General features: G+C 39.4%; 3 protein-coding genes across 10 annotated transcripts in view; 2 read left to right on the top strand and 1 right to left on the bottom strand.

Annotated features, from left to right (window-relative positions):
• The window catches only part of LOC139612928 (IgGFc-binding protein), a 34,283-nt gene extending 31,691 nt beyond the window's left edge, over window positions 1-2,592 (top strand). The window contains exons 45-49 of the mRNA XM_071469087.1: window positions 22-221; window positions 423-803; window positions 916-1,202; window positions 2,075-2,123; window positions 2,233-2,592. Of these exons, the coding sequence (XP_071325188.1) occupies window positions 22-221; window positions 423-803; window positions 916-1,202; window positions 2,075-2,084 (878 nt within the window). The 3' untranslated portion in view covers window positions 2,085-2,123; window positions 2,233-2,592. The remainder of the gene's footprint in view (window positions 1-21; window positions 222-422; window positions 804-915; window positions 1,203-2,074; window positions 2,124-2,232) is intronic.
• A 764-nt stretch (window positions 2,593-3,356) lies between these two features.
• Window positions 3,357-15,547, top strand: LOC139613273 (FXYD domain-containing ion transport regulator 6-like). 6 transcript variants are annotated; one of them, XM_071469769.1, is made up of 10 exons: window positions 3,357-3,644; window positions 5,758-5,814; window positions 5,938-5,964; window positions 7,580-7,603; window positions 7,831-7,854; window positions 9,014-9,088; window positions 10,862-10,898; window positions 11,059-11,096; window positions 11,193-11,229; window positions 11,321-11,581. In XM_071469769.1, exons 2-9 carry the CDS (start codon window positions 5,763-5,765, stop codon window positions 11,195-11,197), a joined length of 282 nt encoding a protein of 93 aa, XP_071325870.1. In that variant the 5' UTR covers window positions 3,357-3,644; window positions 5,758-5,762; the 3' UTR covers window positions 11,198-11,229; window positions 11,321-11,581. The 6 variants fall into 6 exon arrangements, with proteins under 6 accessions (XP_071325870.1, XP_071325872.1, XP_071325869.1 ...); XM_071469768.1 differs by having other exon boundaries at window positions 3,358-3,644; window positions 5,755-5,814; XM_071469771.1 differs by lacking the exon at window positions 5,938-5,964.
• Window positions 15,537-24,762, bottom strand: nfkbid (nuclear factor of kappa light polypeptide gene enhancer in B-cells inhibitor, delta). 3 transcript variants are annotated; one of them, XM_071469764.1, is made up of 12 exons: window positions 24,511-24,762; window positions 21,557-21,675; window positions 21,434-21,467; window positions 19,625-19,812; window positions 19,328-19,512; window positions 18,613-18,718; window positions 18,352-18,498; window positions 18,196-18,247; window positions 17,888-18,045; window positions 17,446-17,562; window positions 17,136-17,300; window positions 15,537-17,020 (listed from the first exon to the last, which is right to left on the bottom strand). In XM_071469764.1, the coding sequence occupies exons 1-12, from the start codon at window positions 24,524-24,526 to the stop codon at window positions 16,952-16,954; spliced, it is 1,356 nt and encodes a 451-aa protein (XP_071325865.1). In that variant the 5' UTR covers window positions 24,527-24,762; the 3' UTR covers window positions 15,537-16,951. The 3 variants fall into 3 exon arrangements, with proteins under 3 accessions (XP_071325865.1, XP_071325867.1, XP_071325866.1); XM_071469766.1 differs by having other exon boundaries at window positions 19,328-19,509; XM_071469765.1 differs by having other exon boundaries at window positions 21,434-21,464.
• Between the last annotated feature and the right edge of the window lie 2,772 nt (window positions 24,763-27,534).

Here is a 27,534-nt window from a genome sequence, read left to right as displayed (position 1 = left end):
AAATATCTTCTTCTTTTGTAGCTGCTTCCTGCCCTCCACACAGTCACTATGAGGTGTGTGCCGACACCTGTGGTGGGACCTGTGCCAGCTTTATTTATCCGTTTTCCTGTTCTGAAAGCTGTTTTGAAGGATGCCAGTGCGATGCCGGCTTTGTATCTGATGGCATCCAATGTGTTCATTTGGACAACTGTGGGTGTGTGTACGACGGCAAATATCTGACGGTAAAACTTTGCTAACACTTTACTTTGTTGTCATACATAGTGACTGTACTAAAATTGAAAGTTAGTCATGAAAAAAAAGAAGCCTATAAAAATGACTAATACTTTCTGTTGTTTTATTTACACACGAATAGAGATGTAACACATTATTCACCAAACTGAAAGATAACTTTTTTTAACATTATACACAATGTGTGTTTCCAGGTTGGCCAAGCAGTGGTGGACAAAGACTGTAAGTCCAAGTGTGTGTGCCAGGCCTCTGGTCGGATGAAGTGTGAAAAGCTGTCCTGTGCCAGTCGGGAGGTTTGTGATGTAAGAGACGGTGTCAGAGGTTGCCATGTCAAACACGGCCACTGCAGCATCAGCCAAGTTGGCCACCTCAGCTCCTTTGATGGCATGTCTGGAGCCATCGGAGCTCAAGGAGCATTTGAAGTGGCATCTCTGTGTGACGAGGCTGCTGAGCTGTGGTTCCGGGTGGTGGTGGATGTCAGGGTCTGCAGTAAAGGAGCATCTCCCGCTGTTTCCACTGTGTATGTGTACTTCAAGGAAACCCTTGTCACAGTGAACAGCCAACATGTGACCTGGGTGAGAGGAACCTTTAAAGCATGACAGTAATGATTTTGATATTGATTTTTTTTTTCTTCTGTCTCAGCTCATTTCGTGTTTCTTCTTCTTTCCCCGTCTTCATGTCATCCAGGTAAATGGCAGGAAAGTGTCTCTTCCCAGCAAAGTGTCGAGTGAACTATCTGCCACAATCTCAGAGAAGACTGTGATCATCGAGAGGGCATCTGCTGTGCGAGTCACCTACTCAGTCTCACAGGAGGTCAGCGTCATTGTTGACAGCAGCCTGTCCGGTAAAATGTGCGGTGCCTGTGGCAACTACAATAACAACTCCAAAGATGATATGACGACTGCAGATGGGAAAATTACCACTGATGTGTCTGTGGTTGTCGGCTCCTGGAGTGCCGGGGACTTTTCTAGATGGTGAGTATATGAAAGTCTCAGTATTAATGTAATGAGCAAAGATACATCATACATTTAGGGATATGATAATGATAGCCCTTCGCTACAATACATGCTCTGATCACATTGCTCCTGATGTTAACTTTGATTGTTTTAATAGGATAAGAACTTTGTCTCCTCATCTACGCTTTTAACCTACAATTCCAGTTAGAGTAGAAGTTTCAATCCTGAACTCTATCTTGCCCTTTATTATGCAAATTGCAAACCTAATTTGACCACTGAAATAATCAAGTACAGATCAGCGAGAGATGTGACGGTGCTATGACCATTCAACCGCTTATTCTCTTAACAGCAAGAACTAAACAAGGACTCCACAGAGCCCTTTTAAAGGAATGAGAGTGTGGTTTTTAATTGCATTTGATCCAATTTAATTAAGAAATGCCAGAGAATCCCCTATGGTAATTACTGATTAAAAAGCAGGTGAGGCTGACAGGCATGGCCATCAAAAGCTACCAAGCTTGCAATCCAATCACTGCTTGTCATCCAAGGACACTTAAGACTCATCTGGGTGCAATATTAATTTGAGCGCTCATCTTCAGTTCTGTGTTCTAGCCTTAAGTCAGTTCCTTAGGGAATTAAGTTTTGTGCATCCCTTTCCTCTCTTCATTCGAGGTAGCTGTGTCTTTTTTTTTCAGGAATTTTCTCAACACCAGACCCTAAACACACAGGAAAATACCCCTCAGAATCAATGCCGCTCCTGAGTGTTTGCATTTACCTTTGAAATACAATGTTCAGAAGTGTTGCTTGTAATCTCTGCTGTGCCTGAGTGAACATGTCTTTACCTTGCTCCAGTGCCCTTTGAGTGCAATTTTTTTTTTCTATTTTCATTTCAGTGGCCTGTAGAGATGTTGGCTCTGAGGCGATGGAAATTTTGTTATAAAGGTAAAAAACAAACTTGTTTCCTCTCAAAGCCATGAATGGATGTATTCTCATGAAAGAAACAGCTGTAGAATGTGGTTTTACATCCCTGCTTTTTACCCTCATTACACAGGATGAAGAATTGTGAAGTTGTTCAGATGAAGTTGCTTGTTTACATCCAGTATTACTCATCACACTTCTCCACCAACTCTTGATTTCATTGAATGTTTTTGGTTGTTCACTGGAGGTCTAGTCCCCTATTGTTCATTTTAGAGTTGTAGAAATGTGTGGCTCCTTCTTGACCAACATCTCCATCTAGTGGAGAAGTAAATTATAGCACTTCTTTAGTTTTCCACTTATCACCAGCTAAGAATCAGGGACAATCACAAGTCTATTAACTGTCTTAGTTTACCTGTATAGTTTTTGAAATGTGCATGTTTTACAGAATGTGTCGTCCTTACTCTTGTGACCAATAAACAATATTTCATCTCAATGAGTGTTTGTTATCTGTGATTATTCCCAAAGAAATTACACTGGTAATTTCTGTAAAACAAATTAGAAATGCATGACTCTCATAAGGGTAATGAGTGTGTGGCTTCTGCTGGTGAGAGAGGAACTACTGTATAAACCTGAAGTCTTGATAAGCTAACTGTACTAACGGCCCTTGACGTGGGAGGGGAAAAAGCAAATTCCACACACTCAGGAAACACTCTGTATATCATAGCCTCTGTTCACCATATTGAGACAGGGCCTGCTGCCATGAAAGCTCAGTCCACGCAGCTCTGTTCTTGCTGCTGGTGGAGGGTGGGAATCTGGCAGTTTGGTGTGGGAGAGACCTTGGGGAGACAGTTTTCATATAGCTGAGAGAAAACTATATCTCACTGACAGACTGTGCTGGCTGTGAAAGCACTCTAGTGTTTATGCTTTCACTTCACTGCACCGAGCCACTTTCCAAAGCCTGTAAATTACACCACGGTACAGCAGGCTCGGTGTTTGATGCTACTTGTGTATCTTGTATTTATTTGGCTTTGGGGAGGAAATGAGCATGATCTACAGTTCATTATGAAACCATGTTTTATTATCAGTGCTGGCACCAAACCACCGGGGAATAGTCTCCTCCTCACAGAAGCACTGAACTGTTGCTCTGCTTGTGTTGTTTACCTCAGTGCGGGGCGGCCCGGGGTAATTTTTTGGGTGTTACTTCAGTGGCGGAGCGCTCACACCAGCCCCCCCCCCCCTCTCTCTCTCTCTCTCTCTCTCATTCCTGAGACGAAGGAGTAACAGTCCTTTATTTGGTGCAGCCGAGTCCCGAGCGATCTTCCCAGGATGCAAGACAGAACTATTCACTTGTAGTCAGTGCTTTTCTTTTTTCTTTTTTTCTTTTTTTTTTTTTTTTTTTTTTTTTTTAAATTAGCACACAACAGAAAGTTCTGCATTTCGCGTTTGCTTTCTTGCCTAGAGTAACTAGCGGAAAACTTTTAAGCACAGTTCGGGCTCGCTGGGCGGAGAGAAGTCACTTTAGAGTTTACAGGAGGCTGATACACGGTAAGTTTGTTTCGAGGTCCGATTCCGTGCCCCCATGTAAATGAATGCATTTCCCTTTAATACATGTGTTACATAATTGCGACTACAAATGCAAGATCAAACACCCAAAGTCTTAAGACTTCCAAAATACCTTTCTTTGTCCGCGTGTTTTTGTCTCGCAGAGGTTTTCTTCTTCTTGATTTTTTTTTATTTATTATTTTTATTTTTTTACGATTTCCAACCAACCCCCATCTTCCATCCGAAAGCCTGAGCATGTGACCGTCTAATTACGCGCAGCAGCCGCTTCCACCGCCCTGACCAACGCGGCGGCTCGTCGTGCTTTTGTTTGCCATTAACCGGTGTTCCGTGTGCGAAAGTGTTTTCCATCCTCACTGTGCTGGCGCGGTGCTGTCTTGCCTAGAAATGCCACGACGTCCGAGAAGTTCATAGTGACATAACTCAACACCGAGCGCTGCCAGCGATGTATAAAATGCTGTTCTACCTGTATAAAGTAGTCGCCACTGGGGAACCGGTCTCGCTTGTCGGCCTAAAGTTTGCACCGTGCGCCAAACCAAAACTTAAATCTGAAGAATCACAGTAGTGCAAACACAAGTAGCTACTCCTATATGGGGGTTGTCCATAAGGGTTAATGTAAGCAAGCTTTTTTTTTTTCTAATTACAAACTGTCCATGATAATCCCACTTATTATAATCCATGGTAATTAATTTTTTAAGTGTTGGCTTCATGTGCTTGACTGCTGTCTCCCCATTATATTCCTCTACATCACTCACAGGGCTAACAAGATTATTGGATTGGTTCTTGTTGGAATAACTCACCCTGTATTTGTTTGATTAAACCTGATTGGCAGGCCTTTGTTCTTAATCCTGCTCCCAGGGTTGAAGTGTTCATTTCTCTTCACTTGGGCTCCATGTTCACACCCCCACTCTAGTCATGCATGAATCCCCAGGAGTGCTCTGGGCAAACGGAGGGAAACCTTGGCTCTGCTAATGTAGGCTTTGATCAGTGCAATGCAAAACATTTTATTACATGGCTTAGATTTTCCACAAGTGTGGAGCTAAAGCCGTGTGTACCTGCATTACGTTTCTGCTGTCATGTCTCTGGATTTAATTGGTATTGGCTGTGAAGTGGTCAGAAGTGCATGAGCATGCTCTTTGGCCATGCGGCGTCCTGAAATTGCACACCTTCTGCAACTCTTGCTTGTAGCCATGAGTCTGGTTGTGGAACCTTAGCATGTACACGGATGGGTGTAAGAGAATCTTAAAGCATGTCCTAGGTAATATATAGACAGAAAAATATCCCCACGGGGTTCATGCTCCATGTGTAAACTGGATGACCCAGAAAAACCAGTCCAAACCCACTGACCAAATATCAAGTGCAACTCAACACCAGCCTTGCCTTGCACCCCTCCACTGCCAGGCTTCATGTTCTGAGGTGCAGAGCCTGAAATAGACCCTCTTCCCTCGCCCCAGAGTCAGGAGGCTATATTAATAAGACACATCTTGATGACTTTAGTGACCCTTTTATGTAGCATCTAACCAAGATGGAGCTTTGCATTGAGGGGTCACCAGTTTTACATATAAAATGTCCTCTGTGGGTCTGGAGAGACCTTTCCAAAATTTGCCCTGTACTGCACGTCACTAAAAGCCAGGATATCTCAGCCTCTGCTGCTTTGATTTTTGACTGTTCTTTTCACTGGGGTGTTCCTTTATCAGCATCATCTACAACTGCAGATTCATTCACGTAAACAAGTTGGTAAATAAAGCACGTCGTCCCATTTCTGTTCTGCTGTGCTGGAAAACTAACTAACCTACACATTATCTGGGCTGAATGTTTGTAGTTTCTGGAGGGAACTAGATGCGAGTTGCTGAAATTTTTTGAAAACACAATCCTTTCTGTTAGCAACAGCAGTGTAATTAAGTTGTTGAGTTATTTTAGTCTGGAGGCAGGAAGTATGTTGCAAAGTTCATCTGTAATTAAGAAAAAGTCTCAACTTCTTGTTACTTGAGCACAATACCCTCATAAAACAGTAATGATCAGATCAAGACAGTCATTACTTCTCCTTGTTGTTATGCACTTTTTAAAAGGTCCGTGCCCGTTTGTTTCTCGTCAGCAGGTACAATGGACCTTGTGGTGCTGGTGGCATTCAGCTCCTGGTTGGCTCCTGCACTCGGTGAGCTTTCTTTACCCTCAAACCCAACTGTGTGATTGTGTTGTTCTTCAGTTGCTTCCCCCCTTTCTCTAGCTTTACTTTAAGTCCCTCCATGCTAAAGCAGTTGATCTGTCTGTATAACAGGATCAGCGTTTGGCAGGGAAATGTTGGGTAAGTTTTTCCTGCATTAGAGTGGTCACTGGCAATGCATGGCCCTTTGAAATCTTAATTTTTTTTTTTTTTTGTTTCCTCTGCTGACTTATTTTGTACGGCTGCTTGCCATGCACTGTTTTTGGTCGAACAAGTATAAAGTCTTACTGTTAGCATTACAGTGATGTTGTTCTCGGCATAATTTACATTTAATATTTTCCATTTATGTCAGTGTTTTGCTGTGAGAAAAAGGCCATGTCAGAATAGTGTAAATGTTTCTTTATACTGCAGTTAGAATAATCATTTATTCAGACTGCTGCCAGGTTTTCCATTGCTAATGCAGGTCCTGGTTTGTTTCTCTGTGTGTGCTGCATGCCATCAGTTGAGCCTGATGTTAAGCAGATTTGCCTCCGATAAGGGATTTTATTTATCTTCTGTTAGACCTTATTTCGTGAGGCTTGTCAGCACCAATATTGTACCATGTGTTTTTGCTTACTTACTGCCTGATATTGAGGTCAAAATTAACTCCAGCACTTTACTCTGCAGTAAATGGAATTGCAAGACAGTGTATAAAATATCACTGAGTTTGTAGTTCACATCAGACTTCACTGAATCACAAACATCAACGACATGATTCTTCTACCAGGAGTCAGAAAAATCTCTCAGTTTTTACCGACTGAACTTATGTTGATGAGCATCTGGGATAAAATGGAATCGGCACATGTACACTTCAAGTCTGCTTACACTTGGAAATGATCTCACAGATTATCATTTAACTGTATTCAACATCAGTTGTCAAGGTTTATACATGGACAACTTTTAAGACAGGCTGACATTTTAAAATGCTGTCCACAGTCTGTTCAATACTTTAAAGAGAGCTGTAAAAAGAACAGATAAATGACGGGAAATGTTGGCCCAGCACAAGTAGAAAAGTATTTATATCACCTCCAGTGTGCTACTCCAAGGTTACATCGTTCTCACTCCAAACACTGTTGCTCATATAAACAATGTCTGCTCTCTTTATTAATTCACCAAGTGAACTTTTCTCTAATTATTTTTGGTTGTTTTCATCAACATGAGGGAGAAATTGTGATTGTTGCAGTTAGATTATAACCAAATACAGAAGAATTTCTAATAAGATCTCAAAGAGAGGAGGCACAACATGAATGCAGCCAACATGTTTTCCCAGATGGGAGCAGAGAGATGTGACAGAGCTGAGGGGTCTGCTCTTTCCCACATTACTGACAGGACACAGATGAACACGGATCAGGGCAATAGCATAAACACACAGTAGGTAGCCGGAGGTACGGACGGAAGAGTCACTGCAGTGCATTTCTGTTATAGTAAGTTTTCTGAAGTTAAGATAATTTGATTCTTAATTATAGAAAGCTGAACATATATCTTTATTGTGTTTTGTGACAAAAACACAACTTCTCATATTTTGAAGCTATTTCTACTGAATTCATTCTCTATAAGTTATTCCTCTTTATAGGGATATTAAAACCCAGTGTGTGCACTCAGATAGAAGTTACACATTCTCTAGAGAGTGAATTTGCCCCACTACCATCAGTTTTGCCATTCGCTGACATGCAAACGTCTATTAAAGACTCATGATTTTTCTTCTCTTTTTTCACAGCTTCAGCAGCAGATGAGGACAAAGGTGAGCACTATTTGAACAGAAGCTTAGAAAAGTCAAATTAAGATAAGCTGCATACTCATTTTTCTCTGGCACATAAATTGGCACTGGCACCACACTGGCTAATGAAAAGATGAATGACTGATGCCCTAAAACCGCTGAATAGCTGTCATATGATGAGTGCTCTCTGAAGTGTGTCAGTGGGTAAATCTGCTTCTCATTTGTTTCCTCTCTCTGTTCTCTCCTACCAGACTATGACAGTGCCTTTCACTATGGTAAGTGTTGAGCAGATGAATGTGGTCTTTTAATGGCCGACCCACTGCACAGGAAACATCTGGGAGGTTGAGATGAGTTTGCATTTTCCACTTGTTTTTCTAGAAGTGATGGAAAACTTTCACCCTGAGGCCAAGCTTCTGGAGCAGTCCCATAGCAAATGCTTCTAATCCTGTCCACTGTGCTGTAGGTCTGATTTTCACTCCACCCAAGGCTCCAAGCTGCACAGAAGGACTTACCATCCACATTGATGTCTTAGGAATAAATACCATCAGTTGTGTAGTTGTTATCTTTCAGTTACTTTAGGCAGTAGGCAATTTCTGATGATCACAATACCCCTACTATACCATTTACAACCACTACCTGTGTCCTGATTAAAGACAACTAATTTGTTCCCAGCCTGCGTGTTGGGACCCCTCAGGAGGTCCGAAGATATATCTGAGGGGTCACAAGATATTTACACAAATAAGACAGCAAAAACCTATTTCTGTTACGTAAAATTAAGTTTTTTTTCTTTTTTTTCTTATGAAGTTCTTGATCCTTTCATCTCCCCGTACCTCTAAAAAAGTCTTGAAACAACCTGAGGATTTAAAAAAAAAAGAAAAAAATTTTGCCATCAATAAAAGTTTCCCTCACTTGAAGAAAATGTTATTTGATTAATTCATAAAACATATTCATTGTCAGTGTTTGTTTGCTTTATAACCATTTAATTGCCTGTAGTTATTTGACATCCTAGACAGCTCTTGTTGCATGTAAACAAAGCTGTAACCATATTCGTTTTGGTAGTACAACAGTCCCACTACATGTTGGCATTATAGTTAAAAGGCCAACAGATTACCTCAACGTCATAACTCACCAGATATAAGCAGACCCTGGTCAGATTTCTCCTGCATTTTATCTTACTGGGAGAGCCAACTACAGAGTTAAAGTTGACCATAGTGTTTACAGTGTTGGTGACTGCAGCTCACAGGAATTTGTGGTGTCCCAGCGACTATTAGGGGGGCTGCAGAATATTTCTGCAATGCTGCTCTTGAATCAAAATGTGGTTAAATGCCTCACTAAAAAACCTCAGGGCTTTTGATTTCACGGTATTTTGGAATTGAAAGCTTTCTTGTGCTGCCATGCATTTCTGTCAGCAACAGAATGTTTCATTCATTTCAGATTATGAATCTCTGAGAATCGGTGGCCTGGTTTTCGCAGTGGTCCTGTTCCTCATGGGTATCGTCCTCATTGTCAGTAAGTGTTTGGCCGCCTTAAGTACACAGCAGATGTGTAACGTCAAGTGTCATCGTCACCACACTGTGAGCCCTGTATGTGTGAGTTGACCTCACAGTCACCAAAATTTATATGGTACAGCAAAACAAGCAGGCTTGTGTTTCTCTCAGAGGTCTGGTAGGAAGGCATGTGGATGCTTCTCGCACAATCTCAGCACTCAACACTCTCATGCTCAGTGTATCACAGTGGCCCTTTATACCTTATCCCTTTACTCACTCATGGTGTCCTTCCAAGATTCTTCCTCCTGACGTCCAGCACATGCTGTTACTGCCAGTGGTAGCCCTGAAACCAAAACCAACCAATAAATAATTCATTGTGTCTCTGCCACACTTCCTCTCTGTTCCTGTTAGTCAAGATGACTATGGATTCCTAACTGTATGTGTGAAGATCTGTGTAAGGAACAGGTTGGTATGAGGGGTGGAATTCACAAAAATCGAAAAACTAGCTGATGAAAGTGTAAATGAATCGATACTCAGGCTTTGAAAGGCACAATCTGTGATCCAAGCAGTCATCACACCACCAAAAATCACAGCAGTGGAGCCTGTTATTGCTCCAGAATTGATTGACATGTTTCCATTTGTAATTGTTTTACAGATTAAAGTAAATCTTTTTTTTTTTTTTGTTTAGAGATATGAGATACTGTTTTTTCTATGTGTGAATGTACTTAAAATTGATGTGGTTGTAAAAGTTAAAACTTGATTTAATCAGCACTTGTCAAAGTGTGACATTAAAAGGTACCGAGGCAGAGGCAAGTCTTAGGGGCCGAGTGTAAAACAGAGCCCAAAGAGAACAAACCCTGTAAGTCTATTCTTTGACATTTAAAATAAAAAATAAAAAAAAATGGATCAATCATTGATTGCAAGGGGCACCTTTGGCACCCCCCAGTGTCAAAGTGAGTGAATATAGGATGAGTGTTACCTTTCAAGATACTCACAACTTTATTCTTAGTCCTGAGAGTATGTAGGTCACTATCTTGGTCTTGTCCAGCTTTTTTGCCAGCGGCACCAACTTTTCTATAAAGTTTACATCTTGATCTACACTTCGAGTGGCTGTAGCATGACACTTGTAAAAGGTGAGCCCTGAGCACATTCTCAAGAAAAGTTTTGTGCTCTATTTCTATCGAAGACCACAGAGTCTCCTAAGAAGCTCAAGATGCATTTCTTTAAAAACATGTTGATTATTTTTAGAGAAACTCAGGATGTACTGGGACATCTGAAGCCTGTTCTAACTGTTTGGCTACAAGAGCCTGTATTGGTCCCATGTTGAAGTTTTGTGAATATATTAAGCAGTGTAAACACAGCTTCATCAACACTTCTTTCTATAATTTTAGGTGGTTAAATATTAATATGCTTTTGTGGTCTTACACATAATATAAATTCTAACAAACGTTATTCAGCACACTGGCTTCTGTATTTTTAGTCTCTGTTTTGCTGTTAGGTAAAAGGAATATAGTTTTGAGCTGGGGCCAGTAAGCTCCAAGCTTACAAGGCCTCTCGCGGTTTGCAGCCCAGACGGGCTTATTGGCACAAGCTCAAGACTCTAGACTGTTTTCATGTACCTATCAAAGCTTGGAGCAACCTCTTCTTTTGGTACAAAAGGTGGTGTTGGAGGTACCCCGCCAACTGATATAGTGACACATATTCTTTTTCTAATTTCTCGTGTCCCTTTTGTACCACAACAAAGTGGCAGTTGTAGACTTGTATAATTATTTTTCTTGTTTTCCTCAAAACACAGGCCGGAAATGTACCTGTTCAAGTAAAGACAAGCCACGGTAAGTTGAGCAGAAGTCAGATCAAACGAACCAAATTTGTAAAGAATTTTGTTTTCTTTACAAAATAAGTAAAATAACTTTATAAACATTTTGTTGCTCGGGCCCTTTTTTATTCCACATTTTCACTGTTTCATTAACTAACATCTATTTTTTTCCTTAGCCCCAGGGGTCCTGATGCACAATCCGGTGTTCCAAGGGGTAAATATTTTTCTTGTTTCCATGGTAATAACTACAAATGTTAAATGTCTACCTATTTTTTCTTCACAAAACAGTGATCTGAAACTCTTTCTACAGCTTAGTAGACACAGAGACAAGGAGCAGTGCATATCTGGTAAGTTTGTGACATCTGTGAATCTATTTTCCGCTAAAAGGAAGCTGCAGCAGATTGTTTTAGAGATTAATCTTCTGCCTTTTTTCCACAGTGTAACTGACTGGTGCCAGTAGGTGGCAGCAAATACTTTGATCACAGCTGAGGACAATCTTTCCCTGAACACATGAAGCTTCTTTCAATGCCACAATGTTACTATGCATCTTTTTTTTTTTCTTTTTGATATTTTTTATCATCAACAACAGTTACTAGATAATGTACCAACTTTATTGTACGGTAGCAGTAGTGTGATTATCATTTGTATTTTTGTGACCTCCAAACCGATGCAAAATAATAAAACAACTGTTTGAAAATATTTTGGTTTTTACGCATTGTTTCATTTTCTGTGCCATTAGAGGTGGACCAGTGAAGATAGCCCTGTGTTGTGCTGCACCCCTGCTTCTGCTGACACTGCAGACAGTTTGGTTACACATGCAGTAGTAACTACCAGCAGTGAGATTGTGAATGATTTATGCACTGCATAATGCAGCTCTTGGAAAACGCTCTCTTTAAAAAAAAAAAAAAAAAAAAAAAAAAAAAACAGTCCTCTTAATTTTACCAATCTCTGTGTTGCTTATTGGCAGGCTTTCCCCTGTAGTGAGCCAGGCAGGTAGAAGCTGCGTATCTAGGCTGTATTTTGTCCCTGCAGTTGCAGGAGCAGGCTGACTGCACTGCACAAAAGGCAACACATGAGATGGAGACTGGTGCATTCTGGGGATGCACACACACACGTTCTCCAGACAAAGAAAATGTTCAGCATTTTAAGAAAATCTAAATTATATTGGAGCCAAAAACACAATGTGCAGTCAGATTACAGGTCTTCTTTTTCACCCTGACAGTAACAACCCCCCACCCCTCCACCCTCCAACACTGACACAGCCCACACAAGACTCTATCTTACTCTGATCATTAATAATAGTTCAATTATCTTGTCTACTTTGTGATAAGATAACATTAGCCGTTCACCCTACTATTTATTTTAACTCTGGGCCACTGTGGTGATCCTCTGTAATAATCCACAACCTGCCAGATTTGTCACTATGGGGAGAACCCCCGGTTGCACCACTGTGAATGCAATATTTGGCTGTGGCCACCAGAGGGACCCTGCTGAGTAAGGTGCTGAGGGTTCACTGAGCAGTTCTGCTTGCTGTCCTGTCCACCTTTTCTCCATTCATATCCACTCTACGACAGCAACCCAGCACCCTGCTGAATATCTGGGAGACGGAGCTCTTCTGCATCTCTGCTCTGCAGCCATGGCCACCACAGGTTTGACTGTTCCTTCCTCTTTTATAGGCTTATGAAGGATGTAACATACAGTATATTAAACAGTTAAAAGCTCTACAGATTGTCTTAGCTGAGAAAAAAAAAATCTTGTTTGGTCACTGTATGTATGATAATTTGTGGTTTGTTAAATGAATTGTTTTATTGTCTTTCTTGTCTTTATGTAGTTAGTTAGACTGCGGTATTGTTGCTATTCTGTTATAAGCCAATTTACTGCTGATGCATGCATCATTGTAAAAACAAAGGGAGTTCAGGGAAGTCCCACCTGAATGAAAACATTTACAAATATTAAAGGCATTTAACTGTTGTTTCTGTAAAACAGTGACTGTGACGGAGGGAAAACTGTAGAAGGAAATACAAACTGCCAGCTCAGCCACTTGGGAGTGAGGGTTCAGCAAGATGAAAGCCGCATTATTGATGCCCAGATATCCTAACAGTTTGGCACAGGCTGTAGTTGGCAAAACACGTTTATTTGCAGGATAAATGTATATATTGTCTGACAGTAGAAATCTTTATTAACAGTGTTATGTTGCATTAAAAATTGTTGACATTTCAGATGGCCCCTTAAACTCAAAAATCACCCTTCAAACACTTTTTACTATTCATGCTCCCTTCTTTGATGCTGTGATACCCCCGTATCCTGCTGCTGCTGCTGCTGCTGCTGCTGCTGGCTTCTAACCCACTTTTCTTGGTGCATCTTTTTCTGCTGAGCAAAGATGCTGCATTGAGCGCCTCTCAGTGGGGGGAAAAATACTCCTGAGGAGTTGTGGAGCCAATCCTGCAGATCTAGAGAGCTGCAAAGCTTGTTGTCACTTGTGCTGGAATAGAAACACACCCTTAAAGCTCATCACTGCTCTCTATGCTTAACCCAGCACCTTTATTTGTATTTGCTGATCTGACTCTTTCTTTTGCAGAATCAATGTTTCCAGACCGAAGTGATTTTGATTATGGTAAGGTTTACACCATCTCAAAAATCAATGTATAATACACACACACATACACACACACACACACATATATATATATATATATATATAGAGAGAGAGAGAGAGAGAGAGAGAGAGATTTTGACCACAGCATGTTTTAAGTTGATCATAAACTCCTGATGGCCTGTGTAGTAAAGTCCCATATGGTTTTGTCCCATGTAGATTATGAGACATTGCGGACCACAGGGGTTATCCTGGCTGTCATTATGTTTGTCTCTGGCATTTTAATAGCCCTGAGTAAGTACAGACTTTCTTTTAAATATCCCTTCAATACAGAGGCTTTATCGAGTACATAAGCAATTTTACCTTTCTAACTAATCTATCATTCCTCAAACAGGTAAAAAATTCACAAAATGTGTAAAATCCTCATCCAAGTAAGACTTGTGCAAGGCTCAGTGGATGACCCGCCTGTGCATGCTGTATGAATTTGACTTGAAGGAGATACCCAACCACTGTGGAAAGATATCTTTTTTTCAGTATTGTTCTTTGACTAAAACTGAGTTTCCCACAGCTTTTCCTATCCCTGTCCTGGATGCCTCTTTTCTTAAACCCTCCTCCCTGTTCCGCATACATAACCCAATACACACTTCCAACACATAAAAGAGTCTATACAGAACCTTGTGTGACAAATTATATGTTGATAGTGCTTTGATATTTTCTGTAACTTAGTGCTTGCACTTGAAAGACATTTTTATATGTATGCATCACACTCCTCATGTGTTGGTAGTGAGTGGGCAGTGTATATTCTCAGCTAATCGCATGTTGCTTGTATGGCCAGACAAGAAGAAAGACAAGAGCTGCTGTTTGAACGGGACAAAAAAAAAAAAAACTGCATATTGGTCTACAGTTATTTCTCACTTCACTCAGAACTCTGTGGCTTCAACTGTCTTTCAATGCTGAGATCCTGGTAATGGATTAATTGCAACCCCAAGTTGATGTTGTGGCCACAGTTTTCAAACTGCACAACCAGTCATTGATAATCATTCATCTTGATAAATTAAAGAAAATACAAATATTTACTAATTTCCTTCCTTATTTCTGTTCGCAGTTCGAGCTCATCTGGTACCCAAATTCCAAAGACAGAGGGTAAGTTCACTTGAATGCAGGGACTTGTTTCAAGTCATTGTGTGTTTAAAATGTAATAATGTCAATTTTATTTCTCTGATTTGTTTCTTCTGCTTTTGCAGTTCCCCCTCAAACTGTATAGAAAATATAGTATGTACTTGAAAAAGAGAGAGGAAGTCATCACGGGAGCCACGCCAACAAATACACACATGGACACACACTGGCTGTTTATGGCCACACCTCTTATGGATAATATACCTCTGTCCGCTGGATGATCAATAAACAGGGTTTTCCATCACATCCTAACCTGGTTTTATTGAGTCTCCCACTGAATTCTGTAGAGTACTGGGACTAAAAGCTTGTCTAAGACGAAATAAATAACATACATTGAAAATACTCCAATCATGAGACTTGATTAGGCACATTTAATAAGACAAATACAATAGTGGTTGTCCCTCTTCTTTACATTGTACTCTCATGAAACAATAAAATGAAGAGCATGATTACATATGGACTTGACCATTTTGTATCAATCGATTGCATGCATTAATAAATTGTCACACTTGTCTTTTACTTTTATTTTCTTTTTATTTCTGTTGGTATCAAGTTTTTTGCCTTTAAAAAAAAGGAATAACAATTAGCATGACAACATAACGAAGGAACCAATGAATAAAATAGACTGAACAAAATCTTATATAAAAGAAAAACAATGTAGCAACCATATTATCTTGATGAAAATGAGAAGACAATGTTCAGTGATGTATCGCACTTTGAAAATGCTTTGAAAAAGATCATGGATATATCAATTTGTTTTTAAGTGTTGGTTTTGAGTTACATTATTAGCAGCTTCTGCTTTTTTTAGTTAAGACAAAGGTATTAAAAATGAAATCATCACCTGTGAAACCTAAACAATGAGACCACTGTTTCAAATAAAGGTCTACTCAACATGATTTTATCAGTGTTTTTAATGATCTGAATTTGGAATTCTGTTGCTTGAAATTATTCTAAAGTGAGGGACATGTAATGTAGAGTGAGGAGATATCATAATATTGTTTACTCAAGAGACTGATTTCTTCTTTTCTGCTTTACAGGAATTCACAACATGTCTAATAACAGACATGACACTGAGGTGAGAGACAGCTCAGGCCTTAATTATCACTCAAACGACAGTCAAAGGCAAACCTCATTTCACATATGACTAAGGTTCATTGTAAAGGTCAGTAGTATTGGGGCTTGAAAAGTAAATACTCCTTCAGTGAGAGAGTAAATAACTGACTTAGTCGGATGGTGTATTTTCCATCCTGCTAATTTCTGTAGACAGGTGTAACTGGGACTGTTCAGAAGATACCCTGAACATCAAAACAATCAGATGGAACTTGAAATACAGTGTTATTGTACTTTTATTCATGACTCATGACTAAAATGTACAGTTAGTCAGATGATTTGTCACCGCACTTACTCATGTAATGTCTTTGTGATAAGAAAGAACATTCTTTGTTCATTCAGTTTCAAATACATAACAGTTTTACACAGTAAAGCTTCTTTTTCCATAAAGAAAATAGATACCAGAGGTCACATACATAAGTATGATGCATACACACAGAAAGTTAAATTATTTGATTGATTACCCTCGTTTTTGACACACGCATTCTTAACATAAGCACACATGCTGACTTAAATCAAAACCATCACTCAGTGTATCAATATGATAACTTATCATGATGGGGGGTTTTGACAAGAGAGTCAGGGGGGTTTCAGGGACATTGTCCTGAGGTTCATACTGACGATTTCATAGAAATCAACATAAGACTGGGAGTGTAGCCTAATCGGAAAATGAATATTACTCCACCTTCCACAGCACTGTTATACATTCTACTCTCTGAAGATAACTAATGCTCTTCATTTCTGTTCATTTAAAAAAAATCATTTCAAAATGTTAAATACCCATTTGGACGAAAATAAATACATAAATTAAAATGTCTCTGCTAGTCAAAAATTTTAGCATGGTTTGTCAGCAACAGCAGGAGCACTTTGTGAAAAGGCTCAGTGGAGGATATCACATTTTGGAATGAAATGTTTCACCTACACATGAATACTTGAGCTTGTGCATAGAGAAATAAATAAACTACAGGCACTAAATCACAGCTAATTTAAGCTTTGTGCATTGAAGCATCATTTGTCTAATCCAATGTGAATTATATCTAGAGATGAATTTACCAAACTAGTTTGTTAACAGTATATAAGCCAGAGACTCCCAGAATCTGATGAGAATAAACTCTATATCCCCTTCTCAACAGAGGAAACATCTTTACAGACTAAATTTCCCTCCAAATGTGGATTACAAGTGATTTCAATCATTCCTGGTCCTGCAAGGACATTTTGCTTCGACGAGAAGCACTTCGTTTCTTCAGCATCAGTTTGAGCTAGAAATGAAAAGATGAATTAAAATGATAATGAGTTAGTCTAATAAAAAAAAAACTGAAACAACAGGGCTACACAGTGTGGATGGGCTGGCTGTTAAAATGACGGGCACCTCACCTGCTCTCCCTGGGGACCGCTCTGCAGCAGGTGAGCTGGCTGGTCGTTCTCCAGGTTGCGGATACTGGGATCAGCTCCTCTGCTCAGCAGCAGCCGCAGGATCTCCTCCTGGTGGGGGTTGCCATGGAGACCGGCTGCCATGTGTAAAGCTGTGTGACCATGAGCCTATAGCCGATGTGGAAAATGCAGCATGACTCAGACTGTTTACAGTCATGCATGTAACCAGTATTTGTTTGCACATACACATAAACACACAAACACATGCAGATATAAAATCCAGATCTGAGTTTCATGTCAGCGTGGAACTCACTTTCATGTTGACAAAGTCTTTCATGTTGGGCAGGGGAATCCTCAGCAGATAACGCACCAGATCAATGTTCCCCTCCTTTACAGCCAAGTGCAGCACAGTCTTGTTACTTTTGATTTCCTGGAATTTGAGAATTGGAAGTGATGGAAAAAACATAATGAAACCACAAGTCAAACCGAGACATTTAAGTGTCAAACAAGAAAGACAAGACAAAAGAGAGAGTGCAGGGTGTGGGGGGGGGTGGAGGTGGCTCCCACTATGACATCATCACGGTTAGATAACAACTTGGGCACTTCCCCTGTGACCTGTATATTCACTAAAAAGGTCAGGGTTTAGCATATAGGACTTTGATGCTTCTGTGATCTGTCCATCCTTTCATCTGTTCGTCCTCTATGACAGGGGAATAGCTTATGTGACATTCAGTAAAGGGAGAGCTGTGCTGTACCTGGCTGAGTAGGGTCGCCCCTGCATTGAGCAGCATCTGCACACAGGAAAGCTTCTCTGCCGCTTTGCTTTGAAGGCCAATATCTGCCATCCCACTGGCAGACAAAGCCTTCATGGTCACGCTGTGAGAAATGGCTGCACAGTGCAGAGGAGTCATACCTGAGGCAAAGAAGAAGAGGCGTTTAACATTTGAATTAAGGCTCTGATGATGATTTTTGAATTAGTGCTGATCAACATTATAATGGGATTATATGTTAACACCACCTCCCTGTTGGTTAACCATTAATAACTAGTAAAACATTGAGTTACCTTCAAAGTTGCGGGCCTCCAGGTTGATGGCCGGTCTGCTAGACAGAATTGCCTGCAAAAAAAATTTTGCTGTTAAGGTGGCTGCTTGGTGTAACTAACTTTTCTATTCTGCGGTGATAGTCACACCAAAGTAATTCAGTCAAACTGGTGCTTTACCTGCAGAACCCCAGGGAAGCCATAGTGGGCAGCCAGATGAAGGGCAGTTTGTCCTTTAACATCACAAGCATTGATGTCTGTTCCCAATGACAGCAGATCTTGTACAATCTCCGGCTGGTTTGCCGTCACTGCCACCAGTAAAGCAGTCTGCAAAAAGCACATTTATTATTAAATTTTATCTGTGATGAATTTTAAAAAAGAGCAATTTGGCAAAAAGAGCAATTTGCACACTTTGGAAGGTGTGTGTTTTTTTTTTCATACCTTTCCCTTGTGCTCTTTGGCATCAAGCCTCCCTACATCCCTCAGCTTCTCTGCAGCAGCAAAGGCACACTCCCGGAGTCCCTTGGCAGTGTAGATGTGCAGGATGCTGACAGAACAAGAGCACATGATAAATTAGTTATAAATGACGCTGGAAAATCGCAGTAATCCCCACAACAAATTTCGCAGTCTTCCCTTTCACAATTGAATTTGTTTTTCCATTTTATCTGAGTTTCTAATCATCGAGCATGAGTGGCTGACTCATTAACATCTTTTTTTTTTTGTTAATCTTTCTAGGATTACCAAACTGCGCATGTGGCTCTCACTTCTAGCTTACGACTGAAAACGAAACTTGTACGGAAGTAAATAAATTGTGCGCTCACATATGCACATTCACACAACACAGTAATATCAGTGGTTAAGAAAATGTGTATGGTTTTGACTCTTCTTTCACAAAATGTGCTGAATAGCTGAAGGTTCGGAGTAGTCTGTGGTGTGTGTGTGTGTGTGTGTGTGTGTGTGTGTGTGTGTGTGTGTGTGTGTGTGTGTGTGTGTTTATGTGTGTATTATCAGTGTAAGCTTGCATTCTATTATCTCCAATGATAATGAGAGGGCCCATAGTTTCCAGTTAAGTTTACTTTTTTTTCTTGTGGTTCACAAGCAGATGCACCAAAACCCACATACTCACACACACATGCATTCACTCATTAGCACTCACGTGTCTCCATCTTCATCCTGCCCGGTGGCTCTGGTGTAATCCATCCCATTGAGCAGCATCCTTGCCTCTTCCAGTTTGGTCGCATCCATTGACGAACCAAAACTGAGCTGTGTGGTCTGACTGGGACCCAGAAGCGGCCATGGTGAAGCCATACTGGGATCTGTGACTGTCATCGGGCACTCCTGCTATAAGGAATGCAGGATATGATTTAAGCCAACAACACTAAAGTACGATTATGCACTGACACATAGGTAAAGCATGTTAGTTGAAAGTCCGTAATAAAGAGAGTTTTCTTACATATGTCTGAGATATTGTATCTCCAAATACTGGGACCTGCTGCTGTGTGCCATAGTCAGATGTCATTGGGAGGCTGTAGGCAGGATAGCTGGGCCCTGGATGGCTGGTGTAGTAACTGAGTGTTGGCTCTGGTGCTGAGGTCCAGTGCTCATAGCTTACTGCCATGTCTGAGTAGCTGCTTGATGCACCTAGAATAGAGAGCAGACTGTTACTCATCACTGATGACTCAGTAATAGTCAGTAATATTCATACTCTATCTATCTCTATACTCTATATATATTATCAGGATAAAATTATTACAAGCACATGGATGGAGTTTTCCGTCAATAAATCCCATTAAAAAACCAAAAGCAGCAACGTGTTTGTCCATCTCTCAAAACTTTGACTTCCCCACCCTCTCTGTGGCACTCAGCCCCAAGCCCAACTGTTCCTAATGAAGGTAATGAATAGGTGACATATACATAGACTACTGTAGTTTTTACCAAACATTACTCCAGCAGGAGTATTTGTTTGGGACTATTTACCATGGATTTTGTGTATTTACAGCAGCAGGACTGAATATGTGGAATTCACTCAAGATAAACTGCAGTGTCCATGTTCATCATAATTAAGGAACATGTTTCCCAGAGCAACAGTGTGAGTCACTGGTGGAGGTCTGTGGCACAGAGGAACAACCTACAGTTTGGACAGTTACACATTTTATGGTCTTCAGCCTCTGAGCTTGAGCACATTCAGTTTGAAATAAAGTAATGGATACTACATTAAAGTCTCAGCTTCTGTTTGAGCAGGTGTACATCAGTATAGAAATAACTGTGTGCAAGATATAGCCCTTTTAACTTATAGTGCTTAAGTTCTTAGTTTTAAAGAGAGTTGAGAGTTGCCATTTAGATTGTGAGGTGGAGTAGTCTGTAAATATGAGTGAGATGTGACCATGCAAATGAAGAAAACAATAATGAGGCTAAAAAAAAAATCAACCAGAGAGATTTCAAAGTTAGTTGGGTTTCCAAAATCAACAGTTGGGCACTTGCTTCTAAAGAAGGTGGTGCTCCAAGGAAAACTAGAAAATGGCAAACAAGCTGGGACACTGGAGCAATGCAGGTCTTGTGAATGACCAGAAAATCATTTACATTGCAAAGAAAAACCCTTTCATGACTGCAAAGCAGGTCAAGACTGCTGTACAGGATGTAGGCGGACATGTTTCTCAGAAAGGAATTCATGACCAGAACCTCAAAGGACTTACCACCCCTCGTAAGCCTCAAAAACAGAAAGGTCAGGCTGTGGTTCACAAATATACAAAAAGAAACTGGTCTAGAGCAAAGGTTTGTGGACCGATAAAACAAAAACAATCTCTATCCAAATGATGGAAGGAGGAAAGTAAAGGGGGAAACAAGGAACAACTCTTGACCAAAGCCACAACTTCATCTATCAAACATGGTGCTGGTTCTGTTATGTATGGCTCCAATGAGACTGACACACTGGCATTGATGACTTCACTGCTGACAGAAGCAACAGGATGACTGCAGAGGTATACAGTGCTCAGAATCTGCCAAAAGCATCAAAATTCAGTGAATGACATTTCATCCTTCAGCAGGACAACGATCCTAAACATACAGTTAAACTGAATGTGCTGAAGTTCAGAGACTGGCTATCTTAAAATTGTCCAAATTCTTATGGAATTCTTAGTACACATGTTGAGATCAGTTTATTGTTAGTTTTGGTCTTTTTATGTGAGTTGTTCACAGTAAGAAAAATATAGACTATCACCAGACATATCCTTTAAGTGTGGTGCAGAAGTTGCCCAGCTCTTACCTGTACAGGCAAACAGTTCTGATGAGGACAACTGCTGGGGAAAAACAGAAGAAACCATGAACAATCATATCTGTATGATATCATACTGAGTAGGATACTGAACCCCTCTGTGTGATGGCTTACTGTAACAGTATTTGGAGGAACAGGACTTGTGCTCGCTGTAGAGGACGTCTCACGCCTTCTCTTCTCCTCCAAGAGCTTCTTCACTGTGGGCAGAGTGCAACACGGCTTCTCCTTTGGCGCTGAAAAAAAGACAAAAGAATAATTATTTGGTCATGTATCTCATTTGCATTTGATGGATATATGCAATCACTCATGAAACAATTAGGGCTTTTTTCATTATCCATTTATCTGCTAATTATCTTTTCAATAATTGTTTAATTCTTTGGTCTGTATTGGACCATTGTTAGAAAATTTACAGAAATGCCCATCCCGATTTCCCAGAGACCAAAGTGGCGTCTATAGATATCTTATTTTGAGAAGATGGAACTAGAGAATGTTTGGTGTTTTTGATAGAAAATTGATTACAGTGAATAACCATTTATTTTAAAAGTTGCTGATTATTTTCTTGTCATTCAGTTGAGTGAATAGACTTTTTTTTTTCAGCACTGGAAACAGCCACGTCAGTCATTTGACAACAACAAGAACTACAAACTTGTTTGTCCAGTCAGAATATTAAAGCTATGCCTGAAACGTGATTATATCAAAAGCTAAAAGCTTCTTATGATTTGTGGACAGACTTGGAGCTTTCACTGCTCTCTCTTTAGTACCATCATTTAGATTATGGATAGCCTCTTTGTGTCTGCAATTTTCTTATTCCCTATACTCTCACTGTAATATGTCTTTTCATCTCATTAATAGGGGCTTAGCTTTAAATGCTATACTGCAAATGTGGACTGAAAAGTGTGAGACCATGGCAACACAAAATATAAATCATGCTGCAAGCTTAAAAGATTGATTTTATGTAATGCAGGTCTGAACAAACCCTTCTAGTGAGACAGTAGCATTACACTTAGATGTTGCTGCCTGCTCACTTTCTCCATGGTGGCATTTTTCTGCTCACCTTCAGACATCAATATCAAATCCATTATACTATGAGTACATTTTCCCCTGCTGATATGAAAGTATCATTTCCATTGAACAGGTAAAGGAAATGAGAAAAATAGGAAAAAAATATTACAAAACAGAATTCTGATGTTTCCAGTCGACATGATATGACCACACATGCCGTTTCCTCAAAAAACTTCACCCCACATGTGAAAGATAAAGTGATATTTCCATCCTGTCTGTGGAACCGGAGTACAAAGATGAAGCTCTGACAACAACCTCCTCCATTAGGAACACAGATCTTGCATGTGGCCATGCAAACCAGACAGATTCATCAGAAAACCTTTAGCATGGGATTACCACTGCTTATTTTCTATGACATCTTCCTGTCTCGCTCCGTTACGCTAACAGAAACGCAAACCACATCCTCCTACCTCTGGTTGTTCATAGGCACGTCACCTCAACACGTGTATTTGCCTTGTGCTTTCTATTGCACCTACATGTCTGGGAGCCAGAGCAGAAAAAGAGTGACATGTTCTTTTGTCACTTCTCTCTTTCGCTTTACTCTGTGAATGTTGACTGCTGTGGTAAGCCACACAGGGACAAGACAGCTCTGTTCATCAGAACAAATACAAAGAGGGCGTATGTCTGAAAAAAAAATTCAAACGGCGAGAGAGAAATATGAGTTCATGGATGTTCCTGTTTAGATTTCTGACGGCTAGTTACGTCTTCTCTCTTCTCAAAAGCAATGATCTTACTCCCAGTCCAAACCCTTTGTACTCCCACCACATAACAAAGGTCAGAATACATGACATCAGTCAGTACATTTTAGTGCCACAAAGTTTCATTTTCAAGTTGGTAAGGTGTTACTATATGTTACTCAATCCTGACTCATTTGATCTTTATGAAAAAAGCCACCTTGTAATTCTGCAACATGCAACTACACAATCTGTATTAAACAGTAGCAAAGTAAATTGCACCTCACAGCCCTGTCTGACACATCAGCTGAAAGAAACTAGAGGTCATGAAATGGCTTTTAATCACTTGTCAGAGAATAAGAGGACATCCTAGCCCACATACACATATATTTCAGGTTTACACTAACTGCCCCCACATTGGTTTGGGCTATTCTATGCCATATTCAAATAGGGGTTGTGGAAACCCCTGGACATTGAGTCATGTGCGTGGGAGGCTGGGGATTCCGACAACCTTTCTCTTTTGGCTTGGTCCTCAGAGAAAGAAAGAAGCTGTAGAGAGCCTGTTTCCTCATTTTGTGGTTTAACAGACCCAGCGCAAAACAGAATATGTAATCACTTGGGTCTGTGTCAAACAAGGCATGAACAAAGAAAGTTAAGTGAAGCAAGCTGGGTTATCACGTCACACAGCTTGCTTGTCTGGCATTATTCAAAAGGGGAAATGAAAACAAGGCAGAAGGGGTGGGGGTGTATCAGGGTTTCCCCAAATGATACTGTGACTCTTGGATTCACCCGAATTGTGCTTTCATTCAATGAAAACCGAGAGAAAGACAAGTACATGAACGCATCACTAAAATGACTGACTAAATAGTTTATACTTTCAGTAGAGAGGTGTGTAATTCAAGATATATATATATATATATATATATATATATATATATATATATATATATGTTATGTAGTAAATACTTTAAAACACATAAGGGAATCTCAGTCAGATTTAGGCCAAAACAAGAGTCAACAAAATCAAAACAAAAACTATCAAATGTGTATCACACAATGGGAATGAAAGGTTGTAGGCTTAAAAATAAAATCTAAACCCAGAGTTTCATTATCTGCCACTAACACAAGTGCCCATTAATGAAGGTTGAAAACAAGAACAGCGCTCAATATTGTCCATAATTTCAGTAACTTAAAAAAAAGTATTAGTACAAACTGTCATCATCACTGTCACACCATTCAACATTGTAAAGCGGGACTCAATGAAAATATAAGATACCAGTGATAAGGCTTGTCTTCTGCCATAATTAACAAAATAAAAGCACACATACTCACATTTATCAAAGTGCATGTCAGAACCGGTTTTTGTTTTGAAGTTTTCAACAGGTCGTCCTCTGAGCCACAAATCTGATAAAATGGGATAAACTGATTCACACAGCCGGAGGGATCAGTGGTGTTCTGTGAGTTCTGGTAACCCGGAGTTTATGTCTGGCTTGTTGTCTTACTTCTGCTGCTTGTACACACAGAGTACACGTTGTTCCTCATCACCGCCCCCAGCTGTGGTCCACGCCCTCTTGCAGAGGGGAAGCACACATTCACCATTATGTCAAAGCAGGGCAGGGTAATAGAATTAAACAGAATTGAACAGAAGGTGAGGAAGAAGAGAGATAAACAGCTATTAGCTACGTGAAAATCAAATTTTACTATAAGGTTCACAAATAAACACAAAAGCTCACTGTGATTAGGGTCAGTGAAGGAAGATGTATTCAGATCATTTCATTTAAAGTAGAAATACTACAATATGAAAATGTCTTCTTACATGTAGAAGTCCTACATTCAAAGTGTTTTTAATTGGAAGTACAGATTTTTTTCAATTATGTAGACTTTTACTATAATATTGGTTATTATTCTAATGCATTAATGTTATTAAAGTAACAAGTTAATGTTGTAGCTGGTTGAGGTTGAAGTAATTCAAACAAATTTCAACTGTCAATCAGTTGTTTGGTAGTTTAATGTAAAGTAATGTATCAGATTATATAGGATGAGCTTGTGTTTTATTTGTTAAATATTAATCTTTTAATTTTAAACAAATTTTTTTTAAGGGCCATATACTTCAGTCAGTCAGCATGCACTAAATGTCTTCAGTGGATGGTTGTGATATTAAATGACATTAAATAAATAAATCTCTTCAATATAGTTTTATATATCAATAAAAGTAAAACAAAACAACAGTGGAAATAGGACTAAAACGACACAATAAGACAACAATATAGTACTAAACACAATGTTAAAATAAAGTTCTAAAAAACAAACTGATATTTATTTACTTACATATTGTCAGTGAAAAACTTCAATTTAATGAGTGTAAAGTCTGCATTTCAGACTTCAATGTTAATACAAATCCCATAGAAAACTTAAGGAGAGATATATGACCTTGCTTTGCCATAAATTAATAACAATATGAGAGTCAGAGCAAATTCTCCTCATGTTCTGAGTGTCATTGTTGGGCTCTGTTTTGTCTCGCAGACTGTGTGTCTCATAAAGTATAATTTCTTTTCAGTACCCAGACAGTGCTTTACAGGAACTTGTGTGTCATCTCAAAAACATTATATTGGAAGGAACACTGTGATAAATCTCTTTTTACCAAATGACTAACATTTTAGTGGCTCTTTGTTCCATAAACACTTTTTTCCATAAAACAATATAACAGTATGGAGATATGTAAAAAATGGAGAAACATAGGTTGATAGCATAAAACACTCTTTATGCATAGAACCAAAGATTCATGTATTAAAAGGTAAATGGAAGAAAATGTGATCACCATCATCAAGATTTATTTATGTATTTATTTTGGTGTCTGTATTTATATGGTTATATGGAAACACATAGATACTCATAAAGCTGTTTGCCTGTGGGTCTTGGACCTGCCCAAAGAACTGATAAATGGAAACAAGACCATCGGAATCCAAGGGAAACTTAAGCGCATGACTGGACATGATTTTTTTAAATAACCTGATTTTTAAATGTTACCTCTTCTCTTTATATGTGTTTTTGTGTATTTGCTGAAAGATAAAGAAGGGAATAAAAGAAGAAGTAACAAAGAAACAAAGGAAAAATTAAAGAGTGTCTGTATATCACAGTATCACAGTGATCAGGCTATGTACTGTATATGTACTGTATAGGACATAGCTTTCATGCCAGTTTCTATTTTTCCAGAATCATACACAGCTGAAGGCTGCAAATGGCTGTTTTTTTAAAGTTTTTAAAGTTTTAATCTTGTTTTTAACTAGGACCGTCACAGTGTACCGGTATTGACAATATGCGTGACATTCAAAAACTGAAATACTGATATTGTGATAATAATACAAACAATAATTTCGGTGTTAGCTATCAAAGTTAAAGATGAATTGTTTTTATTGTCATTATTCTTCTTCTTATTATTATTATTAGTAATAGTAGTAGTAGTAGTAGTAGTAGTATTGCCAAATTTTTTGTAGATTTCTATAACATTGTCGTTGTGAATTCTTTTGGCTGATATAGACCCTAACCCCTACTTTGAACACAATATCTCACTGAATACTTGGATAATACATAACAACATAATAACATTTTTGTAGGGTGAATTAAGGGTGATAGATACAGTTTTTGAATTTCCTCCCTGTATAGGCTTTCTCGGCACACAAGGCTAAAACAACACAAGAGCATTGATTTAGAAAATCATAATTTAATCAACACATGGCGTGCTGGGCATGAAGGTGCATGTCACCTTCAATGATAAAAGTTTGAATGTTTGCCTAGCGTGTACCAGTTCCAATGGCTGCATGAGTTAGAATAAATAATATAAAATTCTAGGTGGTTGTTTGTGGGTTTTTGTTCTGAGGAAAGGCCAATCTGTTATTAAAGACTATCTAGCCATTAAGTTGTCCCCAGACTAGTATGCGTTATGTTGAATGGGACAGGACCTTGATGCCTCTTTGTCTGTAGGACGTCATTTTTAGCCCAGAGAATGAAATGGAAGTTGTGAAAGCAGAAATATTACAAGGAGGAAAAGTTAGTTAAACTTGCATACGATTAAAATATTTTCAGTTTCATAGGTAGTGGTTTGTAGTGTGGCATAGTGTCACAGCTCCCTCTGCTGTTTCAAAGAGTCAAAATCAATCTAAGTCAAAAGCAAAACAGCACTGGCCTAAAATGAAACTGTAGCTTACCCACACAGATAATGTAAACACTTATCATCTCTGAGTTAAACTGGGCAACTACCATAAATACATATACTACTTTAAATCATAAATACAGAAGCTTGAATTTTCAAACTGAAAAGATGACAAGATGACTGGCTAGTAGAAGAAATTCTGAGGA

This window comes from Trachinotus anak, unplaced genomic scaffold (genome assembly GCF_046630095.1).
Source record: "Trachinotus anak isolate AG129_WGS33_773 ecotype Australia unplaced genomic scaffold, CSIRO_AGI_Tana_v1 ptg000032l, whole genome shotgun sequence".
NCBI lineage: Eukaryota > Metazoa > Chordata > Actinopteri > Carangiformes > Carangidae > Trachinotus > Trachinotus anak.
Note: the sequence above shows the minus strand (reverse complement) of the source record. Positions and strands in the feature narration are given on the sequence as shown.